The sequence below is a fragment of the Pleuronectes platessa genome, chromosome 7 (genome assembly GCF_947347685.1).
Source record: "Pleuronectes platessa chromosome 7, fPlePla1.1, whole genome shotgun sequence".
Taxonomy (NCBI): domain Eukaryota; kingdom Metazoa; phylum Chordata; class Actinopteri; order Pleuronectiformes; family Pleuronectidae; genus Pleuronectes; species Pleuronectes platessa.
Genome location: NC_070632.1, coordinates 25,182,534 through 25,202,606, shown reverse-complemented (window position 1 = coordinate 25,202,606; position 20,073 = coordinate 25,182,534). Strand labels below are relative to the sequence as shown.

The 20,073-nt window shown below is 40.7% G+C and overlaps 2 protein-coding genes across 2 annotated transcripts in view; one reads left to right on the top strand and one right to left on the bottom strand.

The window, feature by feature from the left end:
- The window catches only part of deaf1 (DEAF1 transcription factor), a 13,128-nt gene extending 11,862 nt beyond the window's left edge, over positions 1 to 1,266 (top strand). The window contains 1 exon segment of the mRNA XM_053427769.1: positions 703 to 1,266. Within this exon segment, the coding sequence (XP_053283744.1) occupies positions 703 to 804 (102 nt within the window). The 3' untranslated portion in view covers positions 805 to 1,266.
- A 2,591-nt stretch (positions 1,267 to 3,857) lies between these two features.
- Positions 3,858 to 18,960, bottom strand: drd4a (dopamine receptor D4a). The gene is given in 5 exon segments (XM_053427250.1): positions 3,858 to 4,671; positions 7,042 to 7,631; positions 12,762 to 12,874; positions 18,091 to 18,377; positions 18,380 to 18,960. Coding segments are annotated over 5 exon segments (1,248 nt in total). The 5' UTR covers positions 18,426 to 18,960; the 3' UTR covers positions 3,858 to 4,459.
- Positions 18,961 to 20,073: the final 1,113 nt, after the last annotated feature.

Sequence of the window (20,073 nt, the reverse complement as noted above, 5' to 3'; positions counted from 1 at the left end):
AGCCGGTGGAAAATCCCATAATACATTTTAAAATGTTTATCTCACAATGCTTTCATGCTTTAAGGTTAAAAGACATATTGAATGCCCATGTTTGAATGTAGAAATAAACTAGTTTGTGCTGTGCTGCTCTGCACTTATTTAATATTTTACCAGAACAGCTCACAGATTTGTCTCGTGCCTGTCATAAACAAAAACTACGCCAAATATGAACGACGTATGCTAAAACAGACTCTTTATCGATAATCCAGGTATTTCTGATAAGAACAAGGGAGTAGAATCGCCAGAGAGACATTGCTCAGTTAGTGACCATCACTTGTACACTCTCTTACACGATACACTGTGGGATACAATGAGTCCAATATAAAAGGTATCAAAATGTTACTACAAAATGCCAAATTCTCTATATAGTGAGTGATTTCGGACACAGCACTGTGTTTGCTGCTTTGAAAAATAGGTTCTGAGGATGTTTGTATGTGTTTCTCTCTTTATCACTAACTTAATTTGAAAAACGTCATTCGTCTCACAATGTTGGCCTGATCACCTCCCCTGTTGTTCTCACCCTTATTATAAGTTGATATAGGAGTACGGTGAAAACGTGTCAGTACTGTCACTTTATCAGGACGACAGTATTAAGATATGCATGAACAGCAACTGTACATCTGTGAAGAGAACCACACTTCAGGTTGATTTTACCCTCTGCAGGACTGGAGGGATCATCAGCACAGCTGCTGTCAGTCAGCAGGGGGCATGAGCATCCAGGAGGAGGATCCAATCACAGCCATCGACATGGACAAAGTGAAATGATGATGTTGCAGGCGGACCTGCCATCATCAGCTGCTGCAGACAGGAAGTCCTTATGTGGGCAAAGAGGAGGGATTTTTTTTACTTAATATCCTCTCAGTGGAGCTTTTATTGTGAAAAGTGTCTCCACAGACCAGTATGAGAAGAAGGTCTGTGATCTTCTGACAGTTGAACTGTTTGTACATAAACTGTTAAGACTGCAGAAGGCTGCAGCTCTGATCCTCAAACTTCTTTTTATGGAAACAGAAATCTGTCTGAACGCATTGAACTGTACGTGAGCATAAATAAGGCTTCATATTTATAAAGTGTACAGATTTCATATTTTATTTTTGTATTCGTTGTGTTCCCTCTGTGGCTGTTTTCTGTTTTTGATGAAACATCATTTTGAATCTCCAGAGACTTCCTGGATAAATAAAGGTCAAACACATCAATAAAATAAAAAATTATATTGAATTCAAACCCCACCTCATCTTGGTCTGCTCTTTTTCTCTTCAAAACAAATCCCAATCTTATTTTCTCATTTGGAAGTTTAAGTTTTGTTCTGTTTTCAGTAGTGTTTTCACACCAAATTCCTGAAAGCTTATTTTAGTTTGTTTAAATTGTCTCCAGTTTCCAAGATATAAAATGATCATCTTCCAGACCTGTAGTTCTTTATGTTTACAAGTAATATATGCCAAGAAAGACACACATAGCTACAGAGTTGCAAGCATTTCATTTGCATTTAAAATGCACATAACTGCAGTTAAGTACAACAACATTACAATATGCCTCCTCTGTCAGAGCAGTCAGATTGGTGACCTCTGACTGGTGCAGTTCTGTCAGCCAATCACGTTAAGTTCTGCCCAGCAATTTTGATGTTGGACAAATTTGATGGAAAATACTGCTGTCTATGTTATTATGCCTCTACGCCGGACACAGCTGATTCATCAGCAAAGCCCTGAGGGATCATGCATTCACTTAGACTGATTAGAATTCAGTGGGTCAAAGGTCAAGTGCGCTGTGACCTCACAAATGTTTTGCATCATGAACGAGGAGACTTGAGCACGTTTGGCTGGATTCACAGGATGAACTAATTAGATTATGGTCAAAGTCACTGTGACCTCAGAACCTAATTCAAAAATAATAAAATACATGTGATACATTTAGCTAAATTACTTCAAAGTGGTGAAAGGGGACACATCGAGACACATGGTTGGTTGGTGGAGACTTCACATTGTATGTTAAGTTGTACCACTAGGAATTATTTACGATTTGAGTTAGCATTACCTTTGCAAGGGAGGTGATGTTAACCAACCCTGTGTTTGTTCATTGGTTTGTTTGCTTTAAAGGATTATCACAAAACTAGGTGGATAAGGCTAATAATGACTGAACATATCAAGTTATGGTGTGGATCTGGATCAGGGGGCACATCCAGCAATATGTTCTCACTTTCTTTGCCATTCTGAGGTAGATTTCAACATTTTAGGAGATTTTCAGAGAATGATTCATGGACCTTAATGAAAAAAATGTCACACATATTTGCAGCAGAGGCTCTCAATTTCTTTCTCAGCCAAGGACCCCCTCATGTATGACCCTAACGGAAAAATTATATATTTATATATATCTTAAGTTTCATCAAATCCAAATAAAAATCCTGGCATCCTGAGCAAAATTGAAAAAATAAATATATAAATAATCTATAAAGAGTCATAAATAAAAATATTTTCTCCGATGCACTTTCACTTATCTTTAATCTTGACAAGCGTTTTCTGTCGCACTCTTCTCCTTTGTCCTGTCATTCCGTCTTTCAGCAGCATTCATGAGAGCCTTCTGTTTTCATTTATCTGCTCAGATGTTGGACGTCTTAATGAAAAGCATTTTTCAGGCTGTATTTTATCTATCATCCAACTCGATTCTCACAGAGGGAAACTCATCATCATTCCTCCTGCAGGATTCCCACCAGACAAATTTGTGTTTCCTGTCTCACCTTGAGTTTTTTCACATTGACACAATTTTCTGTGTTTAGCCTCTGAGGACAGATTTTTTTCCCCAGCCTGCTGACAGTCAGCACTCAGGTGGTCTCTCAGAGCAGCCCCTGATGAGTCACCTCAGACCTGATGACATTTGATTCTGTTGCGTCTCAGTACCAGCGGCCCTCAGACGTCTGCTGCTGCTCGCTGACAGTTGAGAGGCCCCTCCCTCTCTCTCAGGAGGAATAATATGGATCCAGTGTGCTCACCAACAAGTTGAAGCGATCCAGGATCACTGAAGATATTGATTTGAACAATTCATGGTGCAATTTGATGATCTCATCCTCAGATATCAGGATTCTTCAATATCATAAAAATGTGTTCTTCAGACTTTTGTTGGAATATCCAGGGAAATGTGAGTGTAGATCATTTGTTTCAGCGGTAAAATGTGTCATATGGTGATGTTCTTTGATGGACAGTACAATACAGATAACAAATCTGATTTGAAATAATTTACTTTGTTTAATGAATAAAATATGTGGCAGTTTATAAAATATCTATGATCTCTTGATGAATTCTATCTATCTAATCTCATTTTATCTAATTCAATTTATTACCCACATTCTCCTGTGTTGATTAACATTTGCTGTCACGTTCATTGACACAGCCCTCAACAGCTGTCAACCGCCAGTCACTGTGGACATGATTAAGTTCATTCAGGGTCACATCTTTTGTCTGGTTCCCCTCAGGACCCTTTAAGAGGGGGAGGTCTAATGCTTTCCCACATGAACTGCACCTTTGCCTGAAGTTTCAGGAAAGGGCCTATGTGAGAATATAAATGTCCGAGCCAGTTGTGATCCCAACATTTTTCCTGCTAGCCCCCTGGTGAAATGTCAGGCAAATTTACGAGTGAACATAAAGACAGGAAACTGTCCTGAATATTCACAGCGAGTAAGCGGGTGCAGCGATGACGTTTTTAACTTGTTGCACACAAACTTTGAAAAAAAAGGATGAAAATGAGGACCCATAAACATAATAGATGCTGCTGAAGATGTCAAGTCAGAATGACAACGAGATTCCAGACCTTTTGGCTGTAAAAGCAGATGCCACTGTCAAACACAGGGATCTCTGCAGTAGAATGTATGTCATGCCTTGCCTCCTGCATGCTCTAACCAGGCAACACTCCTCAAATTGCCTGGAATTGCTCCAGACAATTTCCTGTTGATGTGAACACGTCTGAACCAAAAACTCTCCTGCTGTCAATATTGAAGGCAAATTCTGGAATATGTCCGCCCCAGTTTTGTGTACATACGAGTTAATGTCTGAAAACGGTTCCAGTTGTTGTATAATAAGACAATTTGTTTATGCATTACTGACCACACGATCAATGCATTACCATCACACAACCTGCATCTTTGTGCATACTTTTATTTTGAACAGATGAATTTCCCCATATGAAATCCGTTATGGTTGGTTATGAAGATGTGTTTCTGATCCTCTGAACAGTTTGTTCCTCGGACTAAAGCTTCTTCTCAGGAAACATAAAGCTCAAACCAACTTTGCTGTCATCACATGTATAAAAATATAAACCTCACAGAGGAAGGAAACAAAGGCGACATACACAGACTATACACACTACACCATCTGTCAGTAGTGTTTCTCGCAGCAGCTGTGCATTTAAAAACATTCCATGCAGCAGCAGCAGTGGTTCAGATCTGGGAGCAGCAGCGGTGCAGAAACTTTTTGAAGAAGTTCCTGAACTCTGTGTTGAAGATGGTGTAAATGACTGGGTTGAGGGCGCTGTTGACGTAGCCAAGCCATGTCACCACGCTCATCAGGCCTGGTGGGACGTAGCAGTCTTGACAGCGAGCTCGCATCGTGTGGAGGACAAAGAAAGGAGTCCAGCAGAACAGGAAGGCACCTTCATTGAGGAGAAAAAGAATCAGAGATCAGGCTTTTTTCCTCTCTTCTTCCTCAGAGGCATATATGTCAGGATATTGTACAGTACAGATATAGGTTTGGCTCATGTCTAGCCAATCTTAGCCCAAACACTTGAAGTAGAAAATATCTATCTTAAAAGGTCAGAGGTTTCTTGATGAGAAGAACAGAATTCCTGTTGAGCTGAACAATTACCGATTTCCAATGAAATTATTAATGTGTGATTAACCTAATTATTAACGTCCCAGAAACCAACCAACCCATAACCCAACCAAACTGATGAACCCATCTACCATCTATTGTACCTTTCTACCAAATCAACAAACTTACCTGCCTACGATTCTCACATGTTACAAAGAAATTGTCAGATGAGCTCATCAACCACAGTTTCACCAACTAACTTACCAAACTACCATCTGACCTACTAATTAACCAACCTGAATGGTAACCAACCTATTGATCAACCAAGTCGTCACTGATTCATCTCCCCACTAACTTATTTACTAACATACCAAATGACCAACTAAACAGCAAGCCTAGGTTACTAACTGTCTTTTAAATGTTCTAGTCTACACATCTACCGTACTACAAACCAGACCTACAAACTTATTAGCCAATCTACACCAACCTACCCACACATATTTAACAACCAACCTACCTACCTACAAACCTATTACACAATCTACCAATTTACTGTCTACTTACCAGTTTACTGGTAACAGTCAACAAACGTACCTTCCTACAGTACTTACCGAACTACCTATATACCTTCCTACAAGCCTCAACTATCTACGCACCATGACATTGACTTTTCTATTTACCATCCTACAAACCAACCAACTTAAAAGCATACCCACTCAGTCAGTTGCTAGCTGAATAAAGAGCTAATAAAGCTGAGCTATAACTTCCTACCTATTTACTTTCTTACCTACACACCCTTCAAACATTGTGGATGTGGCACTTCAACTAACTGACCTACTTTGCCTTGGTCTAAGGTAGGTGAGTGTAAATCACAGACAGCAGATGGACAGAGCTGTCAGATCTTTCAACCCCTGCATTTTTTAAGAAAACATTTTATCTGAATCTAAAAGGCAGAATTTTTTTTCTTTTTGGAATACAATGAACACCATCAAAACAGGGCTGTTTGCTATGTTAATTTATTTAGATGGTTAAGTCCTACTCTTTGGCCTGAACCTATGAGAGATTCATGAGAATTAACTGCACACTGAGGATAGTGTCTGACCAACTCCTTACACAATAATTGGATTTCAGATAAGGACCTACAGGATTAGCTGCTGTGCGCTAAGGGGAAGCACTTCTATCTATTAGGACCAACACTGGCTGCTATTAATAGGCCAACCTTCTCTAACCGAAGTGTCTGTGCATCTGAACCGACACAAGAGGTGGAGGTGAGGTGTACAGTCACTCATACCACTGTTCATGCAGGTGTCCCAGCGGATGAATTTTGTTTCTAAATATACCGTAACTCTGAGTAACCCTTTCCAATGCTTGTGTACTAGCACATGAGTGACTTACTACATATGTAATCTGCTGTAGGGACTTTGGGTCATTTTTACCTTGATGTCAAATGTCAAAACTCCTGCGGAGCTTTAAGTCCAAAGAACAATTATGTAATGAGCTGGACATATTTAGCTGGAGACGGACAATAGCTGGGTTTTCTGTGATCTCAAAATGTTGACCATTTGAATTAATTTAAATTACAACTTGTTTACACATAATTTTCCACCCGGAACTTGGTCTTGACATTTTCATGTTTGTCTTCTATGTATGAAGAATGCAGCAGTAGATTGTATAGGTCAGATGTGTTCACTACAAGAGGGAGATGTCCGTAACATTCAAGCAAGGGGTGATGCCGTGGTAGAGCATGCAGGAGGAAGGATATGACGGATAAATTCTGTTTGTGTTTTTGTTTACGACACATTGATCACTTAAATCGATCAAACAAAAGACCAAATTGACAATTTCGTCTGCAACCTTTTTCAGTTTTGCATCTGTCATCAGCAAACAAACTTTTTTACTGTGAATTTTCTGGACATTTGCCTTCGGCATTCTTACCTGGGCTCACTGACAGGCATGTCTGAAAGTAAACCAGTTTCATAAAAAATTTTTTAGCACAACCATTGTTGGAGTTGTGATCCTTTATCACTATTTAGATTCTTCATAAATCTTCAGTCCTTTGTGGCCTGAACTGAATTGATCATTTAGCGTCAGCTTGTGGTAATCATCAGTTTTAGAATTACATTGTTTAATTCTTAGGTCAGTTCCTTTTACACGCTTGTGTGGTAGATGTTTTTTGGTAGCACAGATGCTGCGGAATGGGAGGTGAACTCACCCACAACGACAGGAAGCACCTTCATGGCCTTCCTCTCCCGGTTGTTGATCTTGGCCCTCTTTCTCTTTTGAGGGTCAGGATTGAACCTGATATCTGCGAAGCTGACTGTCGGCACAGGGCCGTCTTTGTATTCTGACAAGTGGAAAGGCTGTTCTGCTGACGGGAAGGTGGATGGTTCATCTGGAGTATCAGTAAGTTCCCGCTCAATGATGGGTGGCAGTGGCGGTGGCAATGAGGCCAGTGGCGGCAGAGAGGTAGCGGCCTCCTGCAGCTTGCGACAGGCCTGGATGCTACTCTTCAGCTTTGCCTTACGCCCTTCCTCCCAGCGCCGCAGGCCACGAAACATGCCGAAGTACAGCAGCACCATGATTGGACAGGGGATGAAGAAGGAGCACACAGACGAGTAGAGGACATAGTCGTCATTTTCTAGTTTACATTCACTGGAGTCGCGACCAGGCACGTTGTTGATGCCGAAAATGACAGGTGAGGCCACGGCAAGGGCCAGGATCCAGGTGGCTGACAGCAGCACCGTCTGCCGCATGTCAACGTGCTTCCGGTTGTAGATGAGAGGGATGGAAACAGCAATGAACCTGCAACAAGCACAAGAAACTTTATAATCTGCAGAAAAATATATGAGGGTAATCACTAAGCAAACTGAGAACTGCCATATCATTATTCATAATTCATTGATTTCTGTTTGTCTCATTAGAATGTTCATTATGGTTCAGTGATTCTCCTTATATATCACACTACAAACACACATTCACTCATCATTGAGAAATTGTTGGAGAGTGGAAGCAGGGCCAGATGTGTGGCGAGCTAACCATTAGCACTTGTAGCATCTCTCTAATTTCTTTCTGCTTCTCTCTATACTTCCCCTTCTTCAACAATTTTGTTCAGGGATTTCAGAAGGTGAATAAACCTTTTCACTTTGCATGCTTTAAAGGAGACATATTATGAAAATTTCACTTTTGTCGTGCTTCTATACGTTAATTTGGGTATCTGGCATGTTTCCAGCGATTTGTTATTACGATTATGGTTTGTTATGGTTCCTCTAAGTCAGAAACATCATGCTTGAGTGACTGCAATGAGCTACACTCATTATAGATACAATATTTGCTAAAGCACTGTTTTGCAAACCTCAGATATACCTGGAATATCTAGCTAGCCGGATGAAGCAAATTAAGCACTCAAGATGTGCTGTGGTCGGCTGCACAGATCCGCACAGATCTGTACATAACGTCCCAGCCTCAGAAGACACAAGAGCGAAATTAATTGAATTCATATTTGAAGGCAATGTCCCGGAAAGAAATGGCAAAAGTCTGTTGGTGTCTCCGTCGCAGAGACCCCTGTGTCTTTCCCATATGGGGTCTCCGTGGCGGAGAGTCAGGCGACAGCCCCAGCCTCGCAGACAGGCTTCGGCCCGCCTGACTCTGGTTCAAAACGATATGGTTGCAAGATTGTATTTTCTGCAGCCCATGTTTGTCATACATTTAAATAGAAAAGGGCAGTAAGACAATCAACAGTCATACATCAGACACAGAAATGCAATGAAAATCAGTTCACCTCCTCCATCATCTTAGTAATGGCAAACCTTTAAGGTTGAGCAGGAAATTGATTTTCTGCTTCCTAATCTGAATCTTGACGGCTGTTGGCAGAGTCAGAGCACTTTCGTTTCTTGATTGTTCCTAATGAATCGCATTCACAGAACAATTTTTTATTTTCTTGTCTTTTCTCTCTTTACAGCCGTCATGCTGACCCGTCCTAGTTGAAGAGTCAAAGATGGAACTAGTAATAATAATATTATAACTTCCAGTAATAATTGCAGTGGACCATTCAAATGTTATCAGTTCCACCTGTGACTGAAGGGTGAAAATGTCTGCTGTGGAAATGTTGAGTTTCCTTTTCTGCACCCCCTTAGTTAGGGAACCACTGGTCTGAATGGATGTGTACAGACCCTGCGGTCACATGTAGGGCTGCAGACCCTCACACACATGAACACATGAGGATATTTACACATGGAAGCTTCACCTGCAGGAAAAGCCTGATTTGAGCTTTATGGTCTGACCCCTTCCTTTAGGCACAAAATCATCCTCCACCACAAATGTTCATGTTCATAAGACCTTTAAGTCAACAGTCAACATTTGTATTTGGAAGAGTCATTCACTTTTATGGTGGTTGTACATTTACCTGATTAAAGAATCTGAATACTTCTTCCATACTGGAGAATATTAATACAACTCTCCTATCTGTACATTAAATATGAAGCTAAGGCTAGTAGGTTTGAGACATAAGGGCGCAGGCGAAAATTACTGGTCTCAGCCAATGAGCAGTCTGGTGTGTAACCCCTGTCAAATTGTACATTGTCGGTTTTACTCTTATTTTCTTTGAACTGATAAAACAAATGTCAATGAGTGAGGTTTAGAGTTGATGGTGGTAGATTTCATTATCTTGGTACAGAGCTAGAGAAGCTATTTCCAGTCTTTATGCTAAGTTAAGCTAATCAGTATACCATCATAGATACAAAAAGTTGCTTTCAAACATGCACTGAGCTCCAGACGATTTCCTGACATTCTCAGGGGAGGCTGTATTTGAGAGCACAAATGTGTAAGTTAGAGGCTCCAGAGTTTCTCCTGCCAACCCCTGGTAAAAACTCTGGATAATGTTCAAAGGATTCGCTGTGAGAACGCAGCAGGAGATCATCCAGAGGATTCACTGCAAAGGAGTGGGTGTGTTGGGGACATTTCTAACACTCAACAGAAAAAAACAAAGCAGCCTCTGGTTGCTGCACCACCCCTCACCTTAACGCTTTGGAGATTTCTGTGTTATTGGGATCAGGTCTGTGTGGAGAATCTCCTGCTGCATTGCACATGTGGGAAAGGAAACTTTGGAGAGGGTCTGCATCAGTGTTGCCATAGTTACTTTGAAAAAGTAACTTAGTTACTTTACAAGTTACTTGATTTTAAAAGTAACTAAGTTAGATTACAAGTTACTTGATTTTAAAAGTAACTAAGTTAGATTACAAGTTACTTTATTAGTTACATTCAGCAGCTGCCGACAACACCCCCGCCGCCTCAACATAAAAATGACAACCGGTTTTGCCAACACTAACTTTATTAGACACCGCCGGAGGTTCCCCCCCCCCCCCCCCCGCGAACGGAGGGTTCCCCCAACGGGCGCTGTAGCTGAGGTGATCTGACGGGACCGACACGCGTCCAGAGTCGCTGTCGCCGACCGCCGTACCCGGTCCCCTCCAACCAGTCCCCGCCTTCCGCAGCGCCGACGGACACCGCCCCGCGGCCCACTAGAAGGAAAGCCCCCGCACCGCGGATGAGCACCTCCCCCCCTAAAAAAACGTCGAGGCGTGGTGAGGAGGGCGACGGGGCGACTGCTCCCCCAGCCGCAGGACGTGCCCAGCGGGTTAACCACAAATACCGAAATAGTAACGCAAGGTGACTTGGACAAGTAATTTTAATCTGATTACTGGTTTGGAAATAGTAACGCGTTAGATTACTCGTTACTGAAAAAAGTGGTCAGATTAGAGTAACGCGTTACTAAGTAGCGCGTTACCGGCATCACTGGTCTGCATCCACTTGTGTAGATACTTCGCTGGAGTGTTTATCTGAAAACTTAATTCACCAATCTGGGAGCCCATCATCTGATGACAATTAGCCTTTAGGGGCAACGGCCCATATTTTGCTGCTTCCAGTGTAGACACTGACTTTCTTTTATCCAACAAGTTTAATGTTTCTCCTCACAAAACACAGTGATACTTTTTGTAGCTCCTTTTAGTCCAGATGAATGTAGATAAATCAAAAAGCCGATGCATTTCCGTCAGTTTTCTCTCCACATGTTTACCTGCAGGCAACCAAAGCCTATTCAAATTTGATTGGTCAAACTAGAAACGGGAATAAGAGATTTCTGCATATTCACATACAGAATCAGAGATAGCTCAGTAACCCTTCACCTTAAGCGAACAATGTGATTACATTAATGTCACACGATTTCTTCAAAGGATTAAGATAAGCAACAATCTAGACACTGACTTTCCAACAAGAAATACACAGCGACTTTATTTGGAAGCGTTGGCTGAGGGGCCCCCGGAACCCTCTGGCCCCTGTTCCTCTTCATGAATCTCTCTGTGAACGATGGCAGATCATCAGTCTGTTTGCTGTAAAAACCATCAAACCTCCAGAGATACCACACGATATCCACTTTTCGCTTGTGGACGCCAGCAGCACATGGACCCTGCACACCCTCAGGATCGGTTTCCTGCTCAGTCTGTTGAATAATTCAGACTCTGCCATCCAGTTAAATCTCTAACTGCCTCAAAAAGCTTCAGATCATCACCATCAGTCCATGTTAGCTTCACTACCCCCATTGCTCTCTGATGTAATCATATTTCCTAGAGTTGGGACATCGTGTTTGAGGAGCTGCCTGTATTTTCAGCACAGAGTTTCATTCTTCAACATCAGCCGAGGGTTCACATAATCTCATTGAGTCAAACTAATGAGCGCAGAGCAAAGCTGGTGGTTCATCACTGTGGGCACATCCTTCATGTGGGGCATTGAATTGTTCTGTCTGCTCTGATTTGTCTTCTTTTGGAGCTTTTACGGGAAACAGACAAAAGGTCATTGTCATATTTCCACATCAGAGTGAACCGTGGCGTGACTTCAGGTGGAGATCTGAAGCCCTGAGTGAGGCGTCCTCAGCGTGCCTGACAGAGCGCTCATGGCTCTGGCTTGATTAATCAGGTGGTTTTTCCTGGTTGACCCTGACCTGAGGCAGATTAAGGCTCTGGCTTTGACACAGAGTCGGTGAGTTACAGCTGAAGTTTGACCTGCCCCTAATGACTCTGATCATCGTCTGACCTGCCACCATTAGGTCCATACTTTCACGTATCCTGTGAAATATTTCTTTACAGATGATCTATGTTAGTAAAGATTTTGCTACTTCTTTATTCATTGAAGATTCCTGCTATTTTCCCACTCTATATTATTTAGCCTTGCTTGTGTATGGTTATGGAGTGGACAAAATATTAGAGACAGCTCTTTCTATTATCCAATACACTACAGCAGCACAACAACGTACTTCCTCTAAAGTAATAATAATAGTAATAATAATAATAATAATAATAATAATAATAATAATAATAATAATAATAATAATAATGTTCATTTGTTTAGCGCTTTTCAAGGAACTCAAAGATGCTTTACAAAGGATTCAAAGAGATTAAAAAGAACAACTAAAAGATAAAATATTACTTTAAAATGAGATCATACCTATCAAAATCAGCATCAACTAAATCTGAACTTGAAGGAACATTCATGCAGGGCTGCATTATATTAGTTTTAGATCGATATCTATTAATGCTGCCCAGAGGATGAATCCTCATGATTCTGGTGAGTCAATAACCTATTCCTGCAGTGTCACGTATCAAAAATATCAAGGTAAAAATAACTGACCAAGACCCCTCGTAACTTTTGTGTTGTTGTGTCTTTTTAGGAGATGAAAAAAACATTTTCAATCATCATGAAACTTACAGGCACATGTGTGAGGGGTGGAGAATAACTGAATCATCAGAATTTTTACACATTATTAGTCACATTCACACGCTATTTACAGTGCATCATCATAAATGGTATCCTCATGTAGACTGCCTATCGTGATGCTTCTCTGCAGTACCGTCTCATCTGTTGTGTGTACAGCTGCGCACTGACCTGTCGACGCTGATGGCGCAGAGGTTGAAGATGGAGGCGGTGCACAGCATCACGTCCATGGTCATAAGACCATCACAGACGGTTGTGCCGAGGGTCCACACGCCGTCCTGAAACTGAGACATAGAGACACATGCAGTGTGGTCACTCACTGACTCAGTCATGTAATGGAATGTAATATTTCACAAAAACAATGTTTTTTTTTGCTCAAGAGATTTGCACAGCAGAACTTTCTTCTCCCATTTATCACCTGACAAACCCCCATATTAATCTGGTGACCATTTGCAGGGACCAGGCCATTAGGTTGGGAAGCACTAAGTGAATTATCTGCACTTAAAGTAGTTATAACCAGCTCCATCTCAAGCAGCTATAATTATAGCTGCAGTATCAAAGAATCATTATTAACTAGAATGGCACTCAGAAGAGTTTAAAACCTCCACCACAGCCCAACTGTCTCCTTAAAGTCAGTCAAGCTGCACCAAATTACACACGCTCATCAGTTCACTGAAAATGGGGACAAAAAGTGAAAAGAAAATTCCTGGATCTTTCCTTTCAGCCGGATTTTTTATGGTGAAATATTTGCTGGAGCGATAGATGCATGGCTTCATATTGTGTAGTACCGGTATTTATTTGATGAAAAGGGACTTCATCCATTCAAGGAAATAATCATATTTGTGGGTATATTCAAATCAAAGCTTATATTTTAAAACATTGTCCTGCAGTGCAGAACATGTTGTGGAACTGAGAAGATACATATTTTGCATTGTAAATATGAACTGATATTAATTTGAATATTGTGCATTGAATAGAACAATTTGTACAACTGCCTATCTTTGTGTATATTTATTTCTTGTACATTCAGCCTTTAACAGAAATTAAAAAAAAAAAAAAATAAGTATGACCCTCCTAAGTGTTTTTTTGACTGTTTGCTGTCCTGGTTCCTAAGTGGTGGAACGAGCTCCACATTGACATCAGGACAGAAAGTCGACACATCTTCCACCGGGGCCCCTTGGCTGACATGTGGCTCCTGGACGAGAGGCGAACAAAGGAGGAATGCACACACCGTTGTTCTCTGAGCTCAGAGACAAAGACTTTCTAGTTTTCACCAGGACAAGTGTTTGTCAGTCGGTTGTGATTGCTGGAAAAAATATGTCTGCGTCCACTGAGCTAATCAAAACAAAAGAAACAAAATGAAAGAAAAAAGCGAGTGGCGTGAAGGACTCAGCTGTTATGAGCAAATGATGTTCAATGATATTAAATGTGACATCTTTGTGTTTGGCGGCTAAGTGACATCACATGAATGGGCGGGGCTTGAAGAGGAGGTCAGCTGAAGTTCAGAGCTGACGGACAAAAGGACAGTTCACTGAATTTAAAAGATGTTGTACTCCTGCAAGACTTCAATAATAAATTGATGGATACATTTAGGAATTGACATCTATGAGGAAGAAACAACCCATACTGTATATGACATAATAATACAAAAATCTAATTGAGCCTTGATAATGCCAATATGCAAAAAATAGATACATAAACAGCTTTTAAAAACTATGCAGGCAATAAATACATTAAAATAACTTTTTAATGTTGGAAAAATATACATAAATATACATACATGTATAACTCTAACCAAATATACAATTTAACAAAGACTTTTTTGTACACTTGGAACCATGCCAACGAACTATGAGATAAATCGTGACTGTTATACATGATCAATCATGGTGAAATATTTGCTGGAAAGGGAAGATGCTTGGCTTCATACTGTAGTACCGGTATTCATTTGACGAAAAGGGACTTCTTTCATTCAAGGAAATAATCATATTTGTGGCCATATTCAAATCAAAGCCTATATTTAAAAACATTGTGCTGCGGTGCAGAACATGTTTTGGAACTGAGAAGCTACATATTTTGCATTGTAAATATTAATTGATATTAATTTGAATATTGTGCATTGAATAGAACAATTTGCAAAACTGCTTTTCTTTGTGTATATTTATTTCTTGTACATTCAGCCTTTAACAGGAATGCAAAAAATAATAAGTATGACCCTCCTAAGTGTTTTGTCTTCAAAAAGATATCAACAAAATCACGACTTTTGCTGTCCTGACTCCTAAATGGTGGAATGAGCTCCTCATTGACAAACTAAAACAAAAACCTCTTCCAACTATACCTCGAATAAAAGTTTAAACTAACAATTTAGTAGCACATAAATGGCACTTACTTATAGCACTTTGTAGTTTAGCTTTTTTCAAGAAATTGTACTTGATGATTCTTGTTGTTCTGGGTTTGTTCCTCATGGTTGATGCACGTATTGTAAGTCGCTTTGGATAAAAGTGTCACCTAAATGAAATGCAATGTAATGATAGATCTCGGCTTAGGTTCGGAATAAAAGTGATCTTGGACTGGAAAAGGCTGGTGACCACTGTTTTAAGATATATATTATGAGTATTACAGTATACATTATTATTGTGTGTAACGTTACCCCATAACAACTCCTCAAACTGTAGATGAGATGTAAATATCTTGTATGTCTGTGTTTCATATTATTTTTCAACTGGTTAATTGGCTTGTGCACCCAAGATCCACTTTCTAACTTGTGCTGGAGCTTTTGAGCACATAGCTTTAGTTCAAATGTTCTGCTATTGTGAGGAGGACCGGTCCTCTGCGTGGTGATTTACATGTTAGTCTTGACCTTCAGACCTACTGCATCCATCTGATGATGAAGACTGTGACATGCAGTTAAAACCTCCGGAACAAAATAATCAATGGACCCCTGATTGAGATGGCTGCATTTGCTGTTGTTTCCAAGGTCAGCAGTGAACTGTTAATCTCAATTGTCGAGCAAAATTATTCATGACAGCTGAACTTATACACTTTGTTTCTACAATCTGCAAGTATGACTGAGGTTTATGCTGTAAAGCACAAATTGATCCTTAAACTCTGTGTTTCCCAACCTGGAGTCATTAAGTCCCAATCAGAGGACTGTATGGACTGCAAGAGGTTTGCCCCGATTGGAACAATCTTTGACCCTTGGAAAAACAACATAACCTTTTGTGTTATTAACTTATTAAAAAACTAAAGAAATTAGTGGAGCGGCTGTGGCTCAGGAACTGAGAAGGTTATCCACTTTTAGACCGTTAGTTCAATCACAGTTTACCCCAGAAGATGTACACACTACACCCCAAACTGCTCCTGTGCCAGAGAGTGCTGCACATAGATCCACTGTATGAATGTGAGTGTGCTATATACATGTCTCTATAAATACAGACCATTTATTTACATTATCATTGAATGACGAGGATCATAGAAGAAAGTACATTTTAAAATTCTATATGCCCACATGCAGAATTAAATTGTGCAGAAGGCTGTTGAACCCACATGGGATATTCACCTTCTAGTCCTATATTCCAAAACTATGGATTGAAACAATTATTTGCACACAGATCATCATCGTTTCAACTTCGAGGTCGATTTTCTGTTGGTGATGAGGGATTTTAACAACTGGTGTAATGTGTCCAAAACTAAAGACACGAAAATCCACTTCAGGAAGTAGCCTCCTTCGATTCCCTCGGTTTTTAATTCATGGCCCAGCTGTTGAAGTTGTCCGACTCTTGAGGATAATAAAGTTTTTCTTGACCTGCTGCTTCACTCTATTTTATGTGACGTCATGAACTCGACTGTCTCTGACGTCCAGCATGTTGTTTGTTTTATTCCCCTGATCTCTTACTTTTCCTCTGTGTGTGAAATCATCCACTTTTAATCTGCACTTTCACCTTTTGGCCATTTATTGCAAAAAGTCTTAAATCATGCATTGAGGAGGAAGTGGAGCTGAATTTCATCATTTGATTGTGACTCAGCGTCACCTCAACTTCTTTAAACCAGTTTCTGCTGTGACCAAGCAGGAGTCAGAATTTCATCATACGGTCACTTTTCCAGGCATCAAAAGGCTTTTTACATTTAATTACAGTTCTATTTGTAGTTTGGATAAAAGTAAATGTGATCAATTAAAACTACTGCTGCACATGGTTCTTGTTATGTTCTTATTCACACTGTGTGATTGAAGGTGATCACCATTATTTCAGACATCATAGATACATGCTCTTTAAAAGACTGCATTTTAAGCAGCAGTCTTCATGCAGAGCATAGAGTCAGAGGAGGGATCCTGAAAAGACTCAATAAATTGATATATTATCTTTGATCTCCATGAAAGCCGTCGCTACCTCCACCCAGGAGCTCATGTTTTCACCCATTTCAATTGTTGTGTTCGTTGGTTTATCAGCAGGATTACACAAAAACAATTGAACCAATATCCACAAAACTGGTGCAGAAACGGACAAAGGGACTTTTCCACCAGTTTTCCAGTAAATGATTCCCATTTAGAGAACTGATATATTAGTGTTTGCAGATTGATTGAACTGGACTGCCGGGGCCCAGCGGAGTCACTCAGAGGTAAATTCTACATCTTGTGTCATTCTAGTGTATATGAATTAAGTGAACACACAAATGTCAGATTATTTGCTTGCCTATAACTCAGTGATAATATGACGTCTTTGGAATTAGAATTAGAAATAAATATCCTAATTATGCGCTGACATGAATTGAAGATAAAATATTTTGTATAATGGAGCAGAAAATGTCTCCAAAACAATGGTTTAAGTTAGTGAACACATGTATTGCTATACCAGCGATTTCAACCTTTTACTCACAGTAATTTAATATGTCAGTTATTAATTGAGCGATATTGCAGTTTTTACCGCTTACGTTGAGCAGAAAAACATCTTAACATATTGTAATGAACTATAAATCATCCATTCATTAATAGATTAGTTTGGTGATTATGAGAGAAACGTAAAATAGTGTAAAAACCGGATAAATTAAGGAGAAAAGTAATTTTTAGATATCAAGTCTCTCTCGATTATTATAAGGATATAGATCAGAAATAAAAATGATAACCCTTCATATAGATTTCATAGATTGATTACACCTTAAAATGATAATAAGTTATAATTAAATCAATGCTTGTTGGTTTTGGCTTTTTCAAACAATATCTCAAATTATGGGATTTCTGATAACCCGTTTAATTCAGGGTCTTGCTGTAAATGATGATTTAATCAATGTTATTTTTAGGGTTATTTTTATTAAATTGAAAGTCACCTGAAGGGACTAAGCTCCTGACACTGATAAGAAAGGGAAAAGTTGAATTCCTGTGCCAAGCAGCTCTGTGGGGCCCCTGAGACCTCCCGGGAGCCCCTGGAGCTGCAGGTGCACAGTGTGCGTGTCACCTGAGATCCATGACCTGTCCGTCACATCTGACGGTCACAGATAAACTCACCTCTGAGAAGACGAAGAGCGGCAGCACCAGCACAGCCAGCATCAGATCCGCCACAGCCAGACTGACGATGAAGTAGTTGGTGGTGGTCTTCAGCGCCTTCTCCGTGAACACGCTGAGACACACAAGCAGGTTCCCGCAGATGATCACCACGATCAGCAGCACCCCGAACAACAGGGCCGGCAGGTTGTATCCCATCGCCGTGTAAGCCCCCGGGGCCGCCGCGTCCGCCTCCGCCTCCACCTCCGCCGCCACACTCAGATTGGCCTCCATCTCTGGCCCGGCTCCTCCGCTCCGTCCCGGTCCGAGCCACAGCAACCCGGCCCCCCGGCTCTCATGAATGCCGCGCTGGACACTGGTCCCCGCACAGTTGTCTCATCGTGGTGTCATGGGAACTTACACCGGACTTCAGCCTGCTGATCCAGAGCGCTCCGGTGCGCACTTTACGCATAAACACTCCGCGTAAAACAGAATGGAAACAGGTTGAGTTGGGTCTTGTTTGAAAAGTGAAACAAACAGTAAAAACATCTACACATAGTAGGATTGTCAGAAAGTCCCGTCTGTTTTCTTGAAAAAAAGCATTACGTGTCTTGGAAAAATGACTTTGGATCACAGGCGAATTAAGATGCTCAGACCACCAAACGGCTGCAGAGATAATCCATGCGTCCTCAGTGAGAAACTCCCAGAGAAAGGTATATTGGAGCTGCAGAGTGTGCAGTCAGACAGCGGAGAGTGTGTCGGGCTGCAGCTGCTCTCAGCTCCGGTGAGGGTGGCTGCAGACTGCGAAAGGCCAATAGGGCCAAATTAGCCAATTAAAGCCGCTTATCTCCTGCGCTTTACCGTGTCCTTCAGTCCTTGAGCTCGAGCAGGAGACACACACAAACTCTCTCTCTCTCTCTCTCTCTCTCTCTCTCTCTCTCTCTCTCTCTCTCTCTCTCTCTCTCTCTCTCTCTCTCTCTCTCTCCCTCCCTCTCTCTGTGTGTGTGTACGCGTGCGTGTGTATGTCAAATAGAGAGAGAGAGAGAGAGAGAGAGAGAGAGAGAGAGAGAGAGAGAGAGAGAGGAAGCGTCCGCTGCATAAAAATATTCACTGAGAAGCCGATGGCATTAACATTATATTCTCCACAATTATGATAGTCATCACAATTGTAATAGTACAATATAATAAAGAACAGGTTAGGTGTTACTTCAGAAGGATATTATTCATAATTTGAATCACACTTGCACAGCATTTTTGACAGAAATGTATAATCCCTATTAGAGTATGGAGAAAAGGTTTGTGAGGTTTGAACCTAAGTGTCTGCAAGTCAGTTTCAGATTTAAAGCTATGGAGACATTCAAGCATGTTGGCAGGAGCTTTTTTCTAGTGGAGAGTGAAGGACGATGAGGAGGAGGAACAGCAGGAACTCTCTGCTGCTCAGTGTCTCAACATCTGGAATCATTTCATTCAAAACGACAGACTCACATCAGTGAGTGCTGATTTGATCTGCAATGAAATGATTGACAGTTTTTTCCAACTTTAATTTAATACTTAATCACTGCTCATTAATTTGGATTCTATATGCATGTCAAGAGAAGTAGGAGCTACTTAATACACAAACAGGGTTTAGAAAACATATTAGTGGTTTGTTTTTTAGCCATGAATGAAAATATTCAAACTGAAACACGCATATCTCGCCATAAATATCATCAAAACGCATTTTTATTAAGAAACATTGCTAAAATATAGCGTTTTCCACCAAGAATACAGCAATCTCCGCCATCTTGCTTGATCAGGGCGCTACAGAGGTCTGCGCAGACAGACTGGTTGTTTGTAGAGCTGTGCATTTCGTAGGATTCTCTATGAAAATGTGTGCCTAACTTTTCGTAAGATATCTGACTAACCTTTTCATGAGACCACGTTGCAACTGAAAGGTTCAGTGTGTAACATTTAGGTGAAAATTATCTATGGATAGAGATTGAATATAAAATAATCCTAGCGATGTTT